This window comes from Argiope bruennichi, chromosome 8, assembly GCF_947563725.1.
Source record: "Argiope bruennichi chromosome 8, qqArgBrue1.1, whole genome shotgun sequence".
NCBI classification, from domain to species: Eukaryota; Metazoa; Arthropoda; class Arachnida; order Araneae; family Araneidae; genus Argiope; species Argiope bruennichi.
This window is the reverse complement of record NC_079158.1, coordinates 62,205,636-62,227,764: the sequence shown is the minus strand read 5'-3', so window position 1 is coordinate 62,227,764 and position 22,129 is coordinate 62,205,636. Positions and strand designations below refer to the sequence as shown.

At 28.4% G+C, this 22,129-nt stretch overlaps 1 protein-coding gene across 1 annotated transcript in view; it reads right to left on the bottom strand.

Annotated features, from left to right (window-relative positions):
• Positions 1-7,737: 7,737 nt before the first annotated feature.
• LOC129980489 (uncharacterized) overlaps positions 7,738-22,129 on the bottom strand; it is a 38,261-nt gene continuing 23,869 nt past the window's right edge. The window contains exon 3 of the mRNA XM_056090807.1: positions 7,738-9,399. Coding sequence (XP_055946782.1) covers positions 8,206-9,399 — 1,194 coding nt within the window. The 3' untranslated portion in view covers positions 7,738-8,205. The remainder of the gene's footprint in view (positions 9,400-22,129) is intronic.

The following is a 22,129-nucleotide window of genomic DNA, read 5'->3' as shown; positions in this document are numbered from 1 at the left end:
CATTTAATTAGCAATTTTTGTCTATCATAAATTATCATAAACTATTTAAATTAGAATTGAAATTAGAATATAAAGTAAAACATAATTATTTACAATGAAACGTAACATTTATTCAAAAGATATCAATATGCAAATGAATTGAATCAGAAGAATAGTTGCTATTTGTCTGAAAGATTTGGAATTCTGAAAGCAATTGAAGAAAACTTTTGGGTAGTCGTTGGGCCGTGGCGGCCTGGTGGTAAGGTCTCGGCTTCCGAACCGGAGTGTTTGAGTTCCACCGAAGAACTGTCGTGAAAGCTGGTTCAGTGCACGTTTAATCCGTTGGGACCAAACATCCTTCCGCTGGTATGGTGTGGAAGTTTGAAGAAGGTGTGTTAGCTCAGGTATCGTTCTCGTCATCTGACCGCGGTTCAAAATTCCGAGATCCGTCCCAAAATAGACCTAGTGTTGCTTTTAATAAGTAAGCTTAAGTTAAATAACTAAACTAAACTTTGGGTTAGTCGTTACTTAAACTTAGAATTAGGAAGAAAAAAAAAGATCGTAAAATTCTTATTCCAAGAAAAAATAAGAATACTGCCCAAATATGAAATTTTCTGGATATTTCTTTTCTCTAAATCTTTGAGGGAAATCGATATTTTTTTTCTAGCCACTCCCCAAATATGAATAAAAGTCCACTCCTCATTGTATATCTAAGGTTATATATATTGTCTCGTTGATGAAGTCCGCTTAGATAAACTGAGTGTTAATTAGAGTCAAAGATAACACTCGCTAATCTCAAATCGAGACATTGTTCAAGGAACTAAACCTTAAATATGTTTTTATCCACAAGACGAAATGACTCGAATTTTCCAAATTTAGAAAGATACATAAATTATAAGAGCATTCTAGAACAAATGAGAAATATCAGAAAGTAAATCTATGGCATAACATATTTTTAGGTAAATTCCCGGCTGTCAGATATGAATTTGCGAATTGTCGTTTTCAGTTCGTGGATTTCTACCACTACGCCTTTCAGTCCGCGCCAAGTTAGAACAAGTTTTGTTAAAATATTTTTCAGAAATCTGCCCCCGTTGAAGTAATAAAGATTTTATTAATGTCTTTATAAATAAAATAATATCTAAAATACAGATGAAAAACTTTTAAGTATATTAAGTAAAAGCAGTGAATTACAGAATAATTCACTAAATAAATAATAATAAATTATATCAAGTAGGTTCGATTCATATTACACAATGGTCATAAGAGCGGATATCATAATTTCATGCAACATAAAACTGACAACTAACTTAGGCTTATTTGACATTACGATCTTTTCCTCCTGCGAAATACGTAATTCATTTCAAAAATTAAATTGCTGCGGTCATTGCCAAGCGAAACATTGGAGCCAGTTTTTGCCATGAATTGTATTTCATGCACTATTGGCGATGTAGGATTAATAGTAATCAAGTATATTAATCAAATATTGGCGCCCACCTTGATGCATAAATATTCCAGTCAACGAAAAAATACCGAGATGACAGAGGTATTACCATGTTAAAATATGGCCACTTGCTGTTGCCAAATACAGGCTATACTTTGCCAAATATTGGCATAATTGGCGATTAATGATCACCAAAATTTTTGCCAAATATTGGACTGCTAGCAAATATTGCCGTAAAAATAGCTGGTGTCACCTATTGGTATCATATCTTGGTACCTCGCTAATGGAATACAGCCCCTTTGGCATTTATCACGGGAGCATAACAGCAATTCAGAACAAAGAAATTCAGATATAAACAACTTTTAATGTTTTGGTGAAAACTGAGTATTTTTCAAAGGAATGAGAAAAGTGCACATTATGGAAGAGTTTATCTTCTGTTTTCAGGAATATTACATTTTTAAAGTTAGTGAAGCATTAATCTGTCACGAAAACCATTTTAATACTCGAAAAGTTTCTCAAAAAGAATTCTTATTCCTCTCTGTCACTGCAGCAAACCAGAAAAGAGAATTGTTTTGCGTGAGTAGGTAACATAAAATTTTTTAAAGTATTACAAATGCTTGCCAAAGGAAACAAAATATGGTACAGCTATTACTTCAGTTTCTTTTACACGCAACTGTGTTTTATGTTCAAATATTTGCGAAAAATAATTTAAGTGGTTGTCGTTATAGTATAATACAGTATAAAGTTATAACAAAATCATAACATATTAAATTTCGTCTTTTCATATAGATAATATGGATCATATTACTAAGCAACAGAAAATTAGAGCATCTATATTTATTTAAAAACAGAGTTCGCGTGTGTATTTGTGCATCTATGCTCTCTCCAAATAAGTTCATAATATCTAAAATCATGAACCTTTGCACACAAAAACTAATCATAATGAAAAACCAATACATTTCAAAGTAAATTTTAAAATTCAATTAAAAAAATTTTTCTTGTCATGTTTTGTGTGGTTCTGAAGGACTTTTGCTTATATGCCTGCTTAACGTTGTTTCAAATGAATACAGGATTAAAACTCAGAACTATAACTGAAAAAATGAAAAGTTTTATGTTATACTTCTAACTTAATTTACTGAATTCTAAATTTTTTTAAATAAACTTTTTTTTTAAAAAAATATTAAGAATTAGGTTTTAAATTTCTGCATCTAACCTTCTGAATCTTTAGATTTTCTAAAATTTGAGAAATAGTAATTCGAACATGTCTTTTATTTAAAAGAAATACGTTCAAAATACCTTTATTATTGATTTTTATTTAATTATTCCTCAGATTAGCTGAATCATTTTCTTATTTAATGATCCGCAGGAAGAAATTTTACTTTTTCACTAATTTGGCAAAGAGCCAAATTTTGAAATCAAATATTATGAATATTATTTTTATATAATTTAAATTCTAATAACATCGTTTGCAGCAAACTATTTCATTTCATTACAAAGCTTCTGCATTTTCAGTCATTTGTTCAATTTTTATCGTCTGTACTTTACTAAGTGATATCATTATTTCGAAAAAAAAATAAGGAAAAACAGTTATTATTTTTTTTTTACTTTTTTTCATAGCTTTATTTTGTAATACAGGATTTTGATTTCGCTAGGGGAGTGCTGAGCGGGCTAAGCTTGTAATCCACATAATCATCATGAAACTTCCACTTTTTAGTTTCGCGTACAATTTTGATATTTTTACTCCAATAATATTTTTAAAAAAATATTTATGAAACTAAACTAACTAAGAAAAAAAACTTTTAAAAACTAAGAAAAATAATAATTTTTAATTTAAAATGAGATTTTAATTAATATAAATCTTGATTTATTGTATACTAGCCGCCTTTGGCGACCAGCCGGTTCGCCAATCTTAATGTTCGTTTAAATTTTAATAATTAAATAGGTTGAACCGGAGTTTAACCCCCTTCTTCGCCAAGTTGCGATAACGACCCAAAGCTGGCAATCTTTATTATGCACTATAATTGAACATCTGCTTCTTTGCTTTTGAACATTTCGCAAGGCCGTTGTTTGCGATTTTTAAAAATTTCGCCAAGCAGAGGATAAAACTCCGGTCGTACCATTAAATATTTTACGCAATTCCAACTTTAATAGATTCTTCAGCAAAATATTTTAAAACTTCAAATTTTGATAGTCATATAATTCACTCATAATAAAGGCCTTCAGTTATAGCGTGATATGTATCTCTCTGATTTTCTGTTACCCCTCGTAGAAATTATGCTTTAAATTAAAGTGTAAATGATTAATCTACAATTAATATAATAATATTTTTTACTGAAACAAAGCATTTTTTTTAATAATATGATTACTGATAATAGAGTCACTGAGCGTTTAAACTTTATGGTCACTAAAGAATATCTTTCTTAATTTATGTAATATCTCAAGAATTTGTCAACAAAAATTTCTCAGATTCATCATGAACAGATCGATTCATTAACAATGTTTCATTTTAAATGCATCAAACACTAAGAAAATAAAATGAATCGTTTAAAATAATCGGTCGAAAACAGGTTTAAAAAAAAAAAACTACTTAAAAAACGATGTACTTAAAACTATAAGCATATACAAAAAATATATAACCAACATAAATACATTTTACTTACAAAAGCATGCAACTAACCTAAAAATAATTTAAATCGTCCGTTGGCTGTCAGAACAATGCGCATGCGTGGATTTTCTTCGCCAGTTACGTTAACGCAAATGCGTAAATTTTTCTACGCCAGTTGGGGTAACGCTATGCAGATTATACATTTTTAATTTCCTTTATTCTGTGTTATTTTAATTCAAAAGTACTTCAGAATGAATCTGAAACATGGATTAATTAACAATGTTTAATTTTAAATGCGTCAAACATTAAGAAAATAAACAGAATCGTTTGAAATAATCGGCCGAAAAATTTTAACCCTAGCCTCATTACTGTTGGGAGAAAAAAAAACTGAAGCCTTTCTCGTTTGGCGCTGGGGATAATGGAAGATTTTTTTGGCGGAAAAGTTGGCGGTGGGGAAAATGGAAGATTTTTTTGACGGGAAAGTTATTTTTTAATTAATAATTAAAATTCTAATTAAAAATTCGAAAAAAGAAGCCCCAGGTGCACATTCCCAACCTCCAAGGTATACATGTACGAAATTTGGTAGCTGTATGTCAAACGGTCTGGCCTGTAGAGCGCCAACACACACACACACACACATTGAGCTTTATTATAAGTATAGATTACCAAGAAGCAAATCTTAAATTATATATTGTATGTTTTGCTATCTGTGATGAATCACATCAGTCTTAATTGTCCTTCTAATGTTGTGAAATATGATAATATTCCTTGATGCATCTTCAAAAGCATGTAAGCAAAGAATTATAGAAAATTTGATAACCGATATTTGAGGGGAAAAGTGACCCACAAATGGTTTTAACTAATTTAATTAGTTATCCTTTTGTTATATTATATTTTTAGATAAGCAGTAAAATTAGTAGAAAATAATATTTAGTAAAAAAAATTGAAAAGAGTTAGAATCATCATAGTATAATAATGTGTTAGGCTTGGAACATGCATTTTTATTTTATTTTTAAAATGTGCTCATACATTAGAAACCAGAAGTGACGCGGACACAAAACAATCGATTTATTATCATAGAAATACAGTAGTAAATCTAGTAACTAAATTAATAATAATTATTGTTAAATGAAATTTATCTAAAAATTTTTAAAAATTTAATTTACCTCGTCTCCCTTAATGTTAAACAACTACAAAAATTAATCAGATGCAAAATTTGGTAGTTTTATATCTAATGGCTGCATTAAACATTTTGCATAACACAATTTACATATATTGTGCCAACCTATAAAATTGATCATATTAAGAAACGCAATATAAAATTCATTATTTTTGAAATTTTTTAACAATTTTTATTCGGATTTATTTTTGTAATTGTAAATATAAAATAGGAGAAAATATTTTTTTCTTGTAAATATTTTATATTTATTACATACAATTATTCAATAAGGTTCCAACTATCTATTGTGAATTTTTATTTATGAAATTCATATTTAATATTTTAAATTTCATTCACCATCAAGAATTTTTACGCGAAATTTATATAATTTAAATTGAAAATAGGATATTCATAATGTAATCTTTCATTTTTTAACAATGAAGCATTTTAACTTTTCTTTAATACTTTGTATATTATCTGATACAATTCAAAAACTCTAATGCTTGGAGTTCATTTCAAATTGCATTATTATTTTCAATTTATAAAAATAAATTTGTTTCGTATTTACCGCTCATTGCTTTCGAATTATGGTTCTTGCTTTAATATGCAAATCAAATTAGTTCTATATTTAAATACCAAAATTGATAATACCACATGATAAGTCGAACTTAGCTTCACAATTTTCAGTTTTATCTTCTTTTTCTTTCTTATATACAAAGAGAAAATATTGCAATCGTCGTAAAATACGATTTCGAGGTTTTACGAATCTTCGTTTCAGACCTGCGAAAAACACATTTTTGTAATTAAGTCCATCTGTCTATGAATATGATAATTCAAAATCGCTTTAAGCTATAAGGCTGAAATTTGATTTATGATCTTTAATCAAATTTTGAAATAAATACATTCAGAAAAAGCCTATCTGTTCGACTGTTGTCCAATAGCTATGTTGTGACTTATGGCTCTTTACAAGCCCGCTGACAGTTATCTGTTAGCGATTTAAGCCGAATGAACGTCTCTTGTTTTTTTCAGTAGCGCCAACTAGGGCCAAGAGTACGACTAAATCAGAGAACGATCACCTCCGAACCAGTACACCCAGTAGTATTACTCTCGACATGGAGGATTTCGCGGCCACAACAGATTTATACGTGCACCAGCCGCCACACACACGGAGAGTCTTCGGCAGGCGGGGTTCAAACTCGCAACCCAAGGGATGCGAATACAGAGTCCTATCAACCAGGTTATCCCATATAAATATAAATCTGTTGTCCGAATATAATTTAACAAGATAATACAAAACGAAGAGAGCTAAATGGATAAAATATGGTATTCACATTTAACACTTAAAATATAGATCGATATCAAATTTGAAATGAAATTTACCGAGGGATTGACCATCTGTAAGTTTGTTCTTTTATATAAATATACACATAATAATTCAAATGTCATAATATAATAATATCTTAGGTAAATGAAATTTGGTATACAATTTCAGCATCTAAAGTGCATATTTAAAACTACATTTCTCAAAAGGTAAGCCGTTCACAAGCATGTAAATGTATTTACTCGAAAACGTCACGACATAAATGTATAAAATTTGGTATGTGATTACATGACTACCATTGAAGATCTGTGTCAAATTTTGCTTCCAATCCTACCATTATAGGTTTGGTCAAATTTTGGTTGCAAAATTCCACTTTTCTGATACGTTTGTATTAACAACATTCCAACGATTAATTCTCAATGATTGCAAGCTGTTTAGTTCTTTCGAAACAATTTTTCCAATATTATGCTGTAAATAATATAGAAGTACGTTTATTACACAGTATGCTGGAAAGTTCAGAGAAGACCATTCCTACAAATTTGTGTGAGTTAATATGCGTTAATATTAATAGCAATAAGAATAATAAAAGCAAAAGAATTAATTTGGTATTTACATATTTTATTCATTTTTATTTCCCATTCAACAGCATATTATACATATATAATTTTGAAAAGGCAATGAAAAAATATGTTTTGTAAATGCTATATAAAACTTGTACTTCAAACTTATGCAAAATTATTAACACAGCATATAGTTTCATGAATTCAGTTGTACATTTCTTCAATTTTTCTTTTTATCACAGACTGAAAAACTTAAATAGATAATTTCTTTCATTACATAAATAATGAAAAAAAAATTATTTATCATGTAAATAAGAAATTATTTCAATATGTGGATAATGAAAGGAGTTATTTATTACGTAAATAAGAAATTATTTTAATATTTGTATAATGAAAGGAATTATTTATTACGTCAACAAGAAATTATTTCAATATGTAGATAATGAAAGGAGTTATTTATTACTTAAATAAGAAATTATTTCAATATGTGACAAATGAAAGGAGTTATTTATTACGTCAATAAGAAATTATTTCAATATGTAGATTATGAAAGAAATTATTTATTGCGTAAATAAGAAATTATTTCAATATGTGGATAATGAAAGGAATTATTTATTGCATAAATAAGAAATTATTTCAATATGTATATAATGAAAGGAGTTATATATTACGTCAATAAGAAACTATTTCAATATGTAGATAATGGAAGAAATTATTTATTACGTAAATAAGAAATTATTTCAATATGTGGATAATGAAAGAAATTATTTATTACTTAAATAAGAAATTATTTTAATATGTGAATAATGAAAGGAGATATTTATTATGTAAATAAGAAAATATTCATTATGAAAATAATGAATTAATTTAATTTTGTATCATTCCATGAATCAGAATAGATTATATAGCTTCTCAAATATCTTCAGACTTACGTTTTAACTGATATCAGATTATCTTTTATTCCTTGAATTATTAAAAAAAAATATCAACTAATTGCTTCCAACTCAAACAATATATTTACATGATACTGTAAAATATATGTCCTTCTTACAATTTTTTAAATATTAGTTTCAACTTTATTCAACTATATCAAAAAATGAACTGTTTTATACAATATTTCCTTTTCAATTTTAAACAATCTTAAAGGAAGACAAAAAATGCAAATATCAGACTTAATAAACCCAAAGAAATTTCCGCTATACAAGATTTGCTGGCTAGCTGCAGATCTTTGCCATCACTGAGTTTGAAATCATGAATAACCACATGATCCTCTCCAGTTGACACGAAACCTATCATGAAAGGCGCGGCAGGTAGCACCAATCGTTTTCTGTAAGGCACTACTTGGACACCACTTTTTACGATTTCATCAAAAGGTTTATCTGTGTTCATCTCGTGGCAAGATATATTCCAGGCTTGGAAGGCTCTAGAATGATCGGTGTCCAGCTGAAACATATGACAGTTATTATTAAAAGTCTGTCGGAAGGAATATAATTCCGAGGCATTAACTGCTGACCACAGTACGTCAGCATCGCTTTCTGTTAAATCGAGAGATTCTGCAGTGGAATTTTTAGAAAGTAAACTAACATCAATGACAACGATCTTGAGTTCGTGGTTGCCAGGGTAAGAACTCGTTCTTCGTTCATAATCTTTGAAAAACTTAATTCTTCCCTCCACTTTTAATCTATTGTCATCGTCCACATGCAACATCTTCTTCAAAAGCACAGCTGTAGATAACGACTTGCCGAAGACAATGGTGTTATTACTGATGTAAGAGTAGGAAGTGCACTGAGGACCTTGGCCGTGTGTAAAAGTCATCCACTGATCGGCACTGATATCAAAAGCACTGCTTGGAACATAAGAAACAGTATTTCGAACATCAGAAAGAATGTTTTGGAGTCTTTGTGGTATATCGTAAAACACCTTATCAGGAGGAAAGAACTTTCGAATTATGGTTAAATCACTGACTTCCAATGGATCATTTTCTGCACTCCAAACAGTTAGAAAACTATCAGGAATAACTCCTAGGAGCCATTGAAGTTGTCTTATGGATCTTGACGCAAATATTCCTCGGACAGGGAAGGTGAAAGGCGGATAGTTTTTTTCGTAACTAAAGCATCGAATAACATCTGCCATTTTTCGAACATGCATCCATTCATAGTGCCATTCATCTAGTGGTAATGTTGGATACCAATTCGTTGTCCATCCTACTGAATGAACAGCTTTCGGGAAGTATTGACGGCAGAGTAACAAGAACAAGTCATCTTTGACTGGAGTGATAGATGCATGGATAGGACCGTATAATATGTCAGCATTCAACCACAGGCTGAAGTTCAACTAAAAGAATATAATGTTCGATTATTTTTCAAAAATAATTGCATCATCACATATTTTAAAGTTTAAGGGTAATTGAAAGTTTTAAAAAGCTGAATGTATTCATTCACATCTTTTTTAAATCATATAATACACATATTTAATAAAATATTAAATAAATAAAATAAATATACAGTATAAAATACTATACATATGTCATTTGTGTTATATTCTGTATAGACTATTCTCGGGAGAATGGTCCTAAATACCTTATAGTCCAACATGCAAGTTATTAAATAATACACAAAAGTGTATAAAAACTTTCTAATTCAATTTATTGTTTAAATAAGCAATGTCTTACTTTTCCAATAACAATCATTTATACGATAATTTAAGCAAATGATTTACATTTTGTGCAATGAAAATTTTTAAGTAATTAGCTAATTTCTGAGGAGTTAAAAAACAATATAAAGCATAATTTTTCTCAATAGCATAACAAGGTGAATTGCATACTCAAAACAGTCTTCTAATCTTCGAGCATTACTTAGTCCCATGCGATATTTCAGTAAAATAAAGCTTACATTCTAGAGCATTTCTATAGCAAATAATCTGTTAAAATGAATGCATAAAAATAGCAAGGAAGATGAACAAATAAAAAAATAAAAGAATAGAAAAAATGATGAACACCAAAGAAATTGGCTTTAAAAATGATACTTAAAGATGAACAAACATTTTTAATAAAGTATGAGTGAATATATAATTGCTGAGGATTTTACAAAACATTCAAAAGAAATTCGAAACCTGTTTGAAGAGAATTTCAGATACTTATTTTTCGGTTCTAGTATTCAAAGGTAATAAAAATATTGATAGAAATGCCATTTATGCTTCAGAACTATACCACTCCATTCTATATTTAAAAATTGGTTAATTATGTGCACAAGAATTCTTAGGAAATTCTCATAATTGTGATTGAAGATGCACATAAGAAATAAAAATACATTTTTAACCTCAAATATGCAAACTCTAACATAAATTAGTTGAGAGTTAACATTTGAAAATGTCGTTTCACGTGAGTTGACAGTCACATAACAAAATTAAAACCACATATTTTATAACAATTAACACAAAGTTGTCATACAGTTTCCTTTTGAAAAATAATGCAATCGATTGCGCAAAAAACACTATCACAATCCATTAGACGTTCAATCCAATTCAAAAGCAGAATTCATTCCATTATTTTATAGGGAAAAGATTATTTACTCTTTTTTGAGAAAATTAGGACAATCCAAATAAAAAAAAATAGCTAGACTTCTCCCTAAACTTTTCTTCACAGTTTTCTGCTTGTATATTTCATAAAATTATTTTTTTGTCACACTAATTGGCAAATATTAATTTCGAAATGAATATTTAGTAATTTAAGCATGAAAATAAACATTTATGAAAACCGTACAAAGGATTTCATTTCGTGAATCTGAATTTTTATATAAACATTTACAAATTTACAATGCAGGATTTAAAAATTGATTAATTCCTTTAACAAAGAAAATTACATTAGTTCAATATTTGAGAAAACACCATATAATAGTTAAATAAAACAAATTCATTTTTTAATTTTCTAGGAATGAAGTGTAAATTCAGAAGAAAAAATTTAACACATGATAGTTTCTTAAAAAGCAAAATATGGAAGTGGGACAGTTTCTAAAGATAGAATGGCTTTTATGTGAAATCTAGTGAATTTATTTAATATTATTTAGAAAATAAAATTATTTAAACATTATGATTATATTAATGTAATATTTCACTTTTAGTATAAGAGTTGATAAATATATTTTATTATATCAAGCCATTAAGAATATATTCTTTAGATATAAAAAATCTTTCCAAAAGCTTCTAAGAGAAAAAAAAATCGTTTTCTAATTTTTAATATTGCGCTTCATTTTCTCCTTCTTCATAAAAGTTTTGGATTTTTTTAAATAATAAATGCTTTGATTTTTGTATTTTACATAAAGTTTTGCAACAATTTAAAAATTAATATATATTATATTAGTTGTCATAAAAAGAATACTTAAGCATTAATTTTGTCATTTATCAAGTAAAAAGAAAAATTAAATAAAATTCAAAATGGATAAAAAATATATGTGAAAGATATAGTTGACATTTTTTCTAACGATAAATAAAACAACTTAACATAGTTTTATTCATGTATATTATTAAAATGACAGTACACTACCGAGTATCCGGGTCACGACTATCCGGCTCAGTTGACTTTTATCGTAATTAAATGAGGAAGGTAGTACAGAAGCAGTCATCTACTAAGGACTTTTACAAAAACTAAAAGCAGTAATTTTTGACTCTTATCTTAGTGTTACCTTTTCATATCTGTGTAATGATTTATCAGTGAAAAAAAATATACCATTTTGAGTCAGAATGAGACTCAAGGTTCACTTTAACGTTTTGTTGATTTTTCCTGCATTTAAGTTGGGCATTATGTCAAAAGGTGAACAGTTTATATCCTTTAACTTACTTTTTCTCTAATAAATTATTGGAACGAGCTGTGCCGTATATAAACATATATAAATTATCATCACGGAGCCTTGCCTCGACACATTACCGGCAATTGCTTCTATGATCCTCCGGGCCATGTACACATTTTACGTGGCGTGAGATGAATGGAGGGCTCAGTACTCAATAAGAAGTGAGAAAATATGTATTACGTAATACGTTTGGTATAAAACTTTGTCTTCTGGTATTGATGGGCAAAGAAATGAGTTCACAGAACTCCGACCTATCTGGCTTTTTTGGTATCCGATCTGCCCTTTCACCACATCAGGTTGGATACTTAGGAGTGTACTGTACTATGAATTAGACTGATATCTCACTTTGAAGCTTTTTAGAGCTATTTCGGAACTTTGGTATTGTAAGTCATGATAAAATAATCAAAGCCCAAGCCTGGAATGTTATACGTTCCCCAAACTTTCGCACAACCTTAGATAACATGTGAGTCATGAAAACTTTAACATCCTCAAACATAATAAGCATGACAGTTCTTTAAGGGAAAGGGTCTTGAAATTAGATCTTTTGACCCCGAAACCAAAAATCTGTTATGAAGTAAGGAGAGATAACAATTTTATCCACGTAAATTATTAAAATTACTATGAATTAAGCATAGTTTAGTTAGACTGTTATCTCACTTTGAAGCTTTTTAGAGCTATTTCGAACTTTGGTATTGCAAGTCATGATAAAATAACCAAAGCCCAAGCCTGGAATGTTATACGTTCCACGAACTTAGCACAACCTTAGATAACATGAGAGTTATGACAACTTTAACATCCTCAAACATAATAAGCATGACAGTCCTTTAAGGGAAAGGGTCTTGAAATGAGATCTTTTAAACGAAACCAAAATCTTGTTATAGGTAACAACAGATACATTATGAAGCTGAAAAATATGCATATTAAGAGCTGTCCATATATTTATAGTTGAAAAAAATTAATATTTTTTTATTATTATTAATATAAATTTTGTCTTAAAAATAAGTTTTTTTAGGAATTTTCATAACAAGAAGAGCTTAAATCCATGCTAAATAAATTTTATTAAAAAACACTTTTATAAAAACACACTTTGAACCAATCTTCTAAATATTTTTATTTCTGAAATCAATTTTTTTCTGAATCCATCCAAAGTAGCACAGATATTTAGTTTAACTAACTGGTTCAACTAATAAATAAGTGTTGAAAATATTAAAATATATATATTTTTTACTGTAAATATGTAAACCTTGAAAATTTCAAATCCGTAGCACATTGAAAAATGAGGGGAGAATTCGAATACATAATTAAATCCTTAAAAATATGAAACAAGACATGTTACATAAAAATGTTTAAAAGAACTTTGAATAAGAAATAAAGTGAATGAAAATAATTCATTTACATTACTTCATATTACAAAGTTTTTTGCATTAGATATAACTGCATATCTGAATACGCATTTTCTTAACAAATTTAAAATATGTAAGATAAATATAATTTTTCTTTTATTTATTTGCCAAAAAGCAAACACAAAGTTTTGCCCTTCATTTACCGACGGTACTTGTTGTTTCTAATGGCACTTGTCATTGACAAACAACCCGCTAACAAAGTCAGCGATTTTAAGCCGAGAGAGCGTCTCTTGTTTTTCAGTAGTGCCATCTAGGGCCAAGAATATGTGTTAACTACTCACGCTTCACAACCCATTTTACTGGGCGGACTTCATTCATGCATTTCATTCACTCATCCACTGATCGTAATTTAGACCTTAATCAGAGAATGATCACCTCTGAACCAGTACCTCTAGTCGTATTACTCTCGACATGGAGAACCTTGTGACCATGACAGATTTATACGTGCGTCAGCCACCACACACACGGAGAGTTTTCTACCTGTGTAGTTCGAACTCGCAACCCAAGCGATGGGAATACAACGCCCTACCAACCAGGTTATTCCAGCCATCGACGGTACTTTAAAGTACCGTTTAAATCCTGCTTATATCTTCACAATATGACCACTTTTTCTAACAGTATTTGGAATAACACAAAAAACGTTTTCTCAATAGAAAGTAGTAGATATCTAATAAATAAAATTAAAAATCTCGTATTAATAATTTAATTAATTAAACTATTTTAATTGATTAAAAAAGTTTTCTCTCCTTCCTGGGCTTATTTTGTACCAAAACTTAACTAATGGTCCAAAAATAAATTTTAAAAATGAATGGTAAAATAATTCGGCAAGTAAAAGGTTAAACTAGATGTAAGCAGGCATTCAATGTAGGAAGATAACAAAATATATAGCACAACATTTTGAAATACTTTTAACAATGGTATTTTTAACATTTTACTTAAAAAAATGACATTACATAATATATTTCCACCCATTTTTCTGGAGAAAATGCATTTTCCAAAACGACTCGTTGAAAAAAGCGATTGCGCTGTTATCCTAATATATATAATTTAGTGTGGATAGTCTTGAAGTACAAGAAAGATTCGAACATCTACGGCAGTTCAAACTATAAAATTATATAGAAGTAAATTCGTTTCAGAAACAGAAGAAACGTGGAGAAAATGAAAATTTTAAAGAGAGCCTAGAGAAAATACGAATAAAAATGCTGCGTAAATGTATACCTTCGTCGTTCTGATGAGTAATGATGTATAGTAAATATTAGACGTGATACAGTTATAGGGATCAAAACCATATCTTGATATGCGATTAAGTCTTTTATCCATTTATGTTCGTTATTATTGCATTATATTCCCCAAGCAAATCACGTTTGCTTTAAGACGCTTGGATCTATTTGCTTATGATATGATATTTTGCCTATTCTTCTTTTAATTCTGTTATATTAAACCATTTCTTCTAACTCTGTTGTGAATTTTAATAAAAACCCCTTATAGCTGCCTCCTCAAATCATTCTTTTGAAAGCAAAATAATTGTTTGAATAATAATTTCCGATTTCTAATACCAAAAATTCTTTTTTTTTTTTATCTGCTTTCCTTTCACATTACTTTAAAATAACTTTTTGATAAATATATTTTTTTAACAAAAAAAAATCATAAATTTTATTTAATAATGACACAAAACTCCTCATGATATCGAAAATCGTTAACTGGTAAACTGCATTACAAACATTATTTGGCAACAAGATTTCTCTACAAAGCGTATAATATAAAGTAAACTTTACTAACAGCGCATAATATAAACATACTTTACTTATATGCATAGCATATTAGTAAAGTATTTCTTTACTAATATGCTATGTATAAAATATTTTATATGCATAGCATATTAGTAAAGAAATAATTGCTTTAAAATGTTTTTAACAAAAATTTCATAATGGTATACGGAAATTTCTCTTTGAACTATTTTATTTCTTCAACATAAGTTTTGGATATATTTTTAATGAAGCTGTATTTCATAGCACAATCAATTCCTAGATTTCATGGAATATAATATAAGGTTTTAATAAAATTAGATTAATAAAATCGATTTCATTTAATAAAATCGGAAATTCATTTAATCCTGAACTGCAATATGTATAATACTTAGATAAAATGTTACTCTCTTGACAATGTACTCAAGAATTTAAATACAAGCAATAAAATATTCATAACATATTAATAATTAAATATTTCATTCAAACCATATATAAAATGTATGTCCATACATTCCAAATATATAAATTTCAAAATATATTAAATTTATTTATTCAAAAGAATAAATAAACTAGAAAACTGATTGACGAATTCTGTACAGTAAGTCCAATTCTATTAAATTCGGATATATTATTGTAGTTTCAGGAAAATATTTTGAAAAATATGCAAATAAAGCACAAAAACACAAAATATAGGAAATATTTATTTATTGGTAACAATTGATTATCATTTTATAAATATTTGTTCCAGTGGGAATGGTCTCTCAGAAACTTTCTTGCATACTCTCTAAAAATGGACTTGTGTATTATTGACAAAATACCATTTGCGAATAATAATTATAAGAGTCTAATAGTTTGCGGTCTTCCGCGATTTCTTTGGGCGATAATACACAAACATCAGAAATTCAAAAGCATATTTTTGTCAAATTCTTTTTCAATAAATTGAAACCAACATTTGATATATAACTGCAATTTTAGTTATACAATCAAAACCAAGCTTTATAAATTTAGGTCATTAAGTTTTTAAACTAACGCGTTTAAAGGCTTTTGAAATAACAGACCGACAGACGGTCTAGCCGTTGATATATATGATACCAAATGTGCTATGATTCTATAATTTAGATATAAAATATTACCAAATTAAATTTCATGCAACTAGCTCTCCTGGTTTTGTAGTTATAGTGTTAACTCATATTCGAACAACCAGGAAAGCGAAATTCATCAGATTTTTGGATTTCGTCAAAAATTTAATATAAGTCCACAAATTTTGGTGTAAAAAAACCTATACCAGATTTCATCCATCAAGTTTAAATTATTTTTGAGTCATATTATTCACAAATTTATAGAAAAACACAATGCCAAAAATAAGTTTTTCGAACTTAAGTAGGTCTTAACTTCAAGCTTTGCCATTATCTCGAATCTTTTGAAGATTACAATAATTGCTCTTAGCACTCTTCCGATAAGAGGAAGTAAAAATGACCTACATAGAAATCTTGAATTATTCTAAGTTATATATTTTAAATTAGTAGTTGATTTTATGAAACATCTCAAACATTAATTATAAAAAACTTAAATTTCTGTCGGAATAATTCATAATTTCATGCAAGTTAATTTACAAATGTAATAGACCTAATTACCCATTATTCCTTTATTTGGTGTTAACCTACCTAAACCAAAAGAGAAAACAAAACCTTAAAGAAAATCTTCTTAATCATAGAAACATTGATATTGTTGAATATGTGTGATTTTATTCCATCGTCATGTAAAGATTTCTAAATGGCTTTGTTGTTAAGGATGATATTTGAGATATTTCAAGGCATCATTCATAATTTGATAATTAGGCGTGATTTCGAATTTTTTTTATAAAATTAATTGAATATTTTACTTGCCGTATTAGAAATAAGAAACCGCACACACACACAACACAGAAAAAAAATAAAATTTCAATTTTTCTGCTGCAGTTATATTTACCTAATAAATTTGTCTCACAGGGAGGGGTACACATCAGATATGAAAATGACAAACTTCCAGTGTGACGGTTGAATCCCGCCAACCTTGTGGGTACAGAAATGAGGGAGTCGGCTACCTCCTGTCTATTATGGGACGTACTTCCCACGGGAAGGGTTGTACCATGGCTTCTTAAGACTCAACTGATTAGGTTGCGGAAACTTAGGATTCAACCATAGTTCCCGTCAGTGTTGTTGTCCCGATGGTCTGGTCATTCCGATTTTTTCATGTGCCTTCGGGGGAGTCGAAAAAATTGCGATTATGGTTACCTAGTAAATATGTCACACATGGGGGGAGGGGGGGGGCATATCAGATAGAGAAATGTCGTGCTTGAATGAATAAGGATGGGATGGAATGATCATTTCTGGTTCTCTAATAAATATCTTTTCACCGGGAAGATCTTCTCAAAAATGGGGACGAGAAACTGCCGGTATGGTTGTTGGAACCCTCATCTAGATGTGCATAATAATGGTGTGGGATTGAATCACATCGCACCAATAACGAAGCATGCCTCCCATGGGAAGGGAATGTACCATGGCGTTGATGGCCATTAGGAATCATAGTTTGCACCTAGTAGTATCATGACGCTCTGATTATTTAAACCTTATCTTTTCGGAATGGTTTGGATGTTTCAAATGCGGTCTCTAATTACGTCTTTGAGATGAAATATTAAGTTACATAATTTTCGTTTAATGTAACGAACATTATACAAATGATTTGAAAACATCGCCCGTCAGCAAACCATTTACTATCACAAGACAAATGTTTCATTAGTTTAGACATATTTAAGAGTATATTCCAGAATGTTTCAGTTTAAAAATTTATTTAATCGATTGAATTCATTTTGTAAATTCAAGATCTTATTCTTGGATTAAACATCAAATACAAATTTTACCAAACATGTATTTACGAATATGTGCATATTACAAAGAAAAGAATACGTTTTTCCTTACAAGTTTTACAAAGTTATTATTTATTTAAATCTAATAACCTCTAAAGATAAGAAAGATATTTAGATACTAAAACATATTAAATCCTTTATTTTGTAATTGATCCCTGAACTATAGAAAATCGAGCTTCGTGTCCATTCACCTCTCCCTATATCCCAAGTTTCATTTTTCGATCAGGATGAACTTCAACCAACTTCCTGTTCGCAATCTCAGGGGAACCTTTTGTTTCAAGTAGAAATATCTCATGGGGAGAGAAACGTAGGCCACAGCCGTTTCGTTTCAGAATTTATTTTTTTTATTCGTCAGAAGGAGAAGAGCAACTAAACACGACTGGTTTCAAGGTGAAAAATATAGAAGTGGAAGGAGGCATCTTCACTCCTTTTCCAATATTTTATTGGCGAAAATTTCAAACACAACGAAGTTTTAGCCACCAGGTGCCACAACTGGAAAATTGTAGAAAATTGAATACAGATTTGTTGTTAAAGAAAGGACCGGATTCTTTAGTTTGAAATGAAATTTTCTGTTTGTATACGTATATAAATGCATAAAAAAAATACAATCATTTCATTTTAGTTTAAATCAATTCGTAAAAAAGAAGAATGTAAATGAATCACAATGTCTTTAGTGTTATTAAGAGCGACTTTTTATTTCTAAAGAAGAGAATAAATGTGTGTTTGAATAAGCAAAACATCGCATGTTTACCTTTAAAATGTTTGGAATAATATTGAAAATTAATTCATTTACCAAAAACATAGAGTTAATACACAAAAATTAAAATTCAAACAGATCATTTTTATTAAACATAAGTCAAAAGCATTCTAATCAAATTCCTTTTGAAATATGTTTTATTTATTTATCATAAAAATTTAGAAATATTCAAAATAATAAAACAATTTCTAATAAAAATTTGAAATATGAAACACAAATATTGATTTTTAATTCTATTTTATGAATAGCATTTATATTTCTTTAAAAAAATATAGATTTCAAAACAGAATACCGACATTTTTTATTTTATTTAAATTCTATAAACAAATGACAGTTATTAATTTTTCATCGATTGTTGCAGTATGTATAATTCTGATTTTTGCGGTTTTAGTTTTTTATTGCAATTTTGCAATTTTTTTGTGATATATTTTGATACAATTTCTTTAGCGCTATACAGGGCCAGAATTGTTTTATTAACTTTATGCATCTATTTTTCTTTTTCCATTCAAACTGGAAATGAACTATAAATTCAAACAAAATCATTTAGGTTATATTATACCGTAAAAAGTGTTCAGAACTTTTTTTCTATATAAAATTAGTGACTAGTTTTTGTCACTATTTATTTGCAATAATTGCAAAAAAATTTTAAAAAATATAACAAGGAAGCAAAGTACTATTCAGATATTTATATTGCATTTTATGAATTCCACAATGCAAGTTTCATAAGTTCAATTTTTAAAACACATAAGTGTACTTGTTCATGCTAAATTGAATATATTATACATCTTCGTGATTTATATTGTTTCTGATTCCTTGATAAGAAAGCTACAATGAATAATCCAGTTAACTAGCCATGTTAGCTTCATCGAAAACACATGACTGTAAGATCATTTTCTTATAGCTTGACACCATTTCTGTGACTATAGCTGTCGCCTTTCTGGTGAGATGCAGAATTTCAATCTGTACCCATTATAAAGTTATTATATAATTCCAAAACTGGTATGTAATAATTGAAGCGCGTTTTAAAGACATTTAAATTATTTTCTAATATTTTTAAATTGAAACAGCAGGCATAAGTATAATTTTAAAATCAGACAATAAAAGCAAAATTTTAATATCAAATATACCCTTTTTTTATTTAAAATTGTGAAGGAGTTATAAAAACAGCATATAACTTAACATAATCTGTAATCCAATAAATTTGCATGCATGTAGCCTGTGTTAGAAAAATCAAATATATATATATATATATATATATATATATATATATATATACATTGTATATTTACATTGAAACCGTACGCATAAATATAATTCTAAAATCAGGTAAAAGTGCATATTTTTAATATCAAATATACCATGCTTTTTTATTTTAAAATTGGTAAGTAGTTATACAGATAACTAAACACAATCTATAATCTAATAAATTTGCATGCATGTGGGCTGTATTCGGGAAATCAAATATATTTTCCTCAGTTCCAGTAAAAATAACCTTCATTTAATGCTTAAGAAATCGTTCATTAATTTAATATAAAAACATTATTTTTAAAAAAATTTCGAAACAAAGAAAAAATGAAATAAGAAAAGAAATGATGAAAATAATAATAAAAAGAAAATAAATTTAATATCCCAAAAATGTGTCTCTTTTATCAATTTTTAAATAATGAACATATTTCAAACCCTTATACTAAAAAGTAATGAAAGCACATATATTTCAAAATAAATCTTAAATAAAAACTTTAAAAAACAAAAACAGAATTGAAATAACTAAATCTTGAAAATAACCATTTCCAAAATGTTGCATCGAAATATCTGACTCACAATAATTAAGAAAATACTTTTATGGTATTTGCAAACACATTATTAAAACATCACTCACAACTGTTTTCCATGAACTGTAAAACAGCAATTTCATTTCTTTTAATATTATTATGAGAAGAATTCTTTTCTCGTTTTTCAAAACATAATTAAAATGCAAACGAACACTGTGATTTTAATGAAAAATTTCATTCTCACGGAAATGAAATTAATCCAGTTTTTCTAGTGTTTTTGAAAATATTTTTATTCTCGCATTTCTCATGCAATAATTCATTCTTTATGGGAGGTCTTTCTTTTTCTCGTTAGCACTTGAAAAGATGCATTCAAAAAAAATTAAATAAACATTTTTTATATGAATGAGGGAGAAAAATATATAGGATTTAAAATTAGAATTATAATTAAATTTCATAAGTTTTTCCGGGAGCAAATAGGGAAAAAAATATTAAAACATTATTTTGCAGAAAACGTCTCGGTTTAATTTAGAGCCCATTCCAGAAAATTATATTCCAAGGCATTTTCAGAAGACTGACTTCAAATTTCGTGTCAGTCCACTCATCTCTATGTTTTTGAAAATAAAAAAATACACAGAATTTATAATACTTGGGAAAAAATATTCTACTTCGTTAGAAGCATCAAAAGAGTTCAAAGCCACATTAAAAACTGCTTGCTTTTTATATTAACATGAAAACAAACAAATTCTAACTTTTAAATTAACAAGCATATAAAACCCTAATACTTCTATTCTACCCTAATAATTACACATATAAATAACAGCAGGTATTAAAAAAAATCTAAGATTTGAAATTAGATTTAAAATTAAATCTTTGAAGCGTTTTAGAAAAAAAAATTTAATATTAAACATTTTTCTTTTACTGAAAATTCCTCATTTAATTCTGTGCCCATTCCCGGAAATGAGATTTAATAATATTTCCAAAAGACCGATTTCATTTTTTTTCAATCTTCTCTTCTCAACGTTTTAGAAAATAAAAATTATACAAGAATTTAAGAGTATTTAGGCATTTTGCATCGTTAGAATCATAAAATAAATTTAAATGCGCATGTGCTCGTTAAAAAGTTTAGATCTTTTTATTGACATAAAAGAGAAAAAAAATATTCATCTTTTATTAATAAGTGTACATAACCTTTATATTTTGATGTAAGTACACACACACGCGCATTTACATACATATGCACATACACATACATAGGTACATGCACACACACACACATATATATATATATATATATATATGTATATACACACATATACACAGAAATACATACATATGCACACATACATACACACGCGCGTGCGCGTATATACATACATATACACACACACGTACATACAAATATACATACTTACAAACACAGATACATACACACACACGTACATACATACACATATACATACTTATAAACACACATACACACACACACATATACATACTTATAAACACACATACACACACATATACATACTTATAAACACACATACATACTTATAAACACACATACATACACACACACGTACATACATACACACACGTACACACACACAACACACACACAACACACACACGTATATA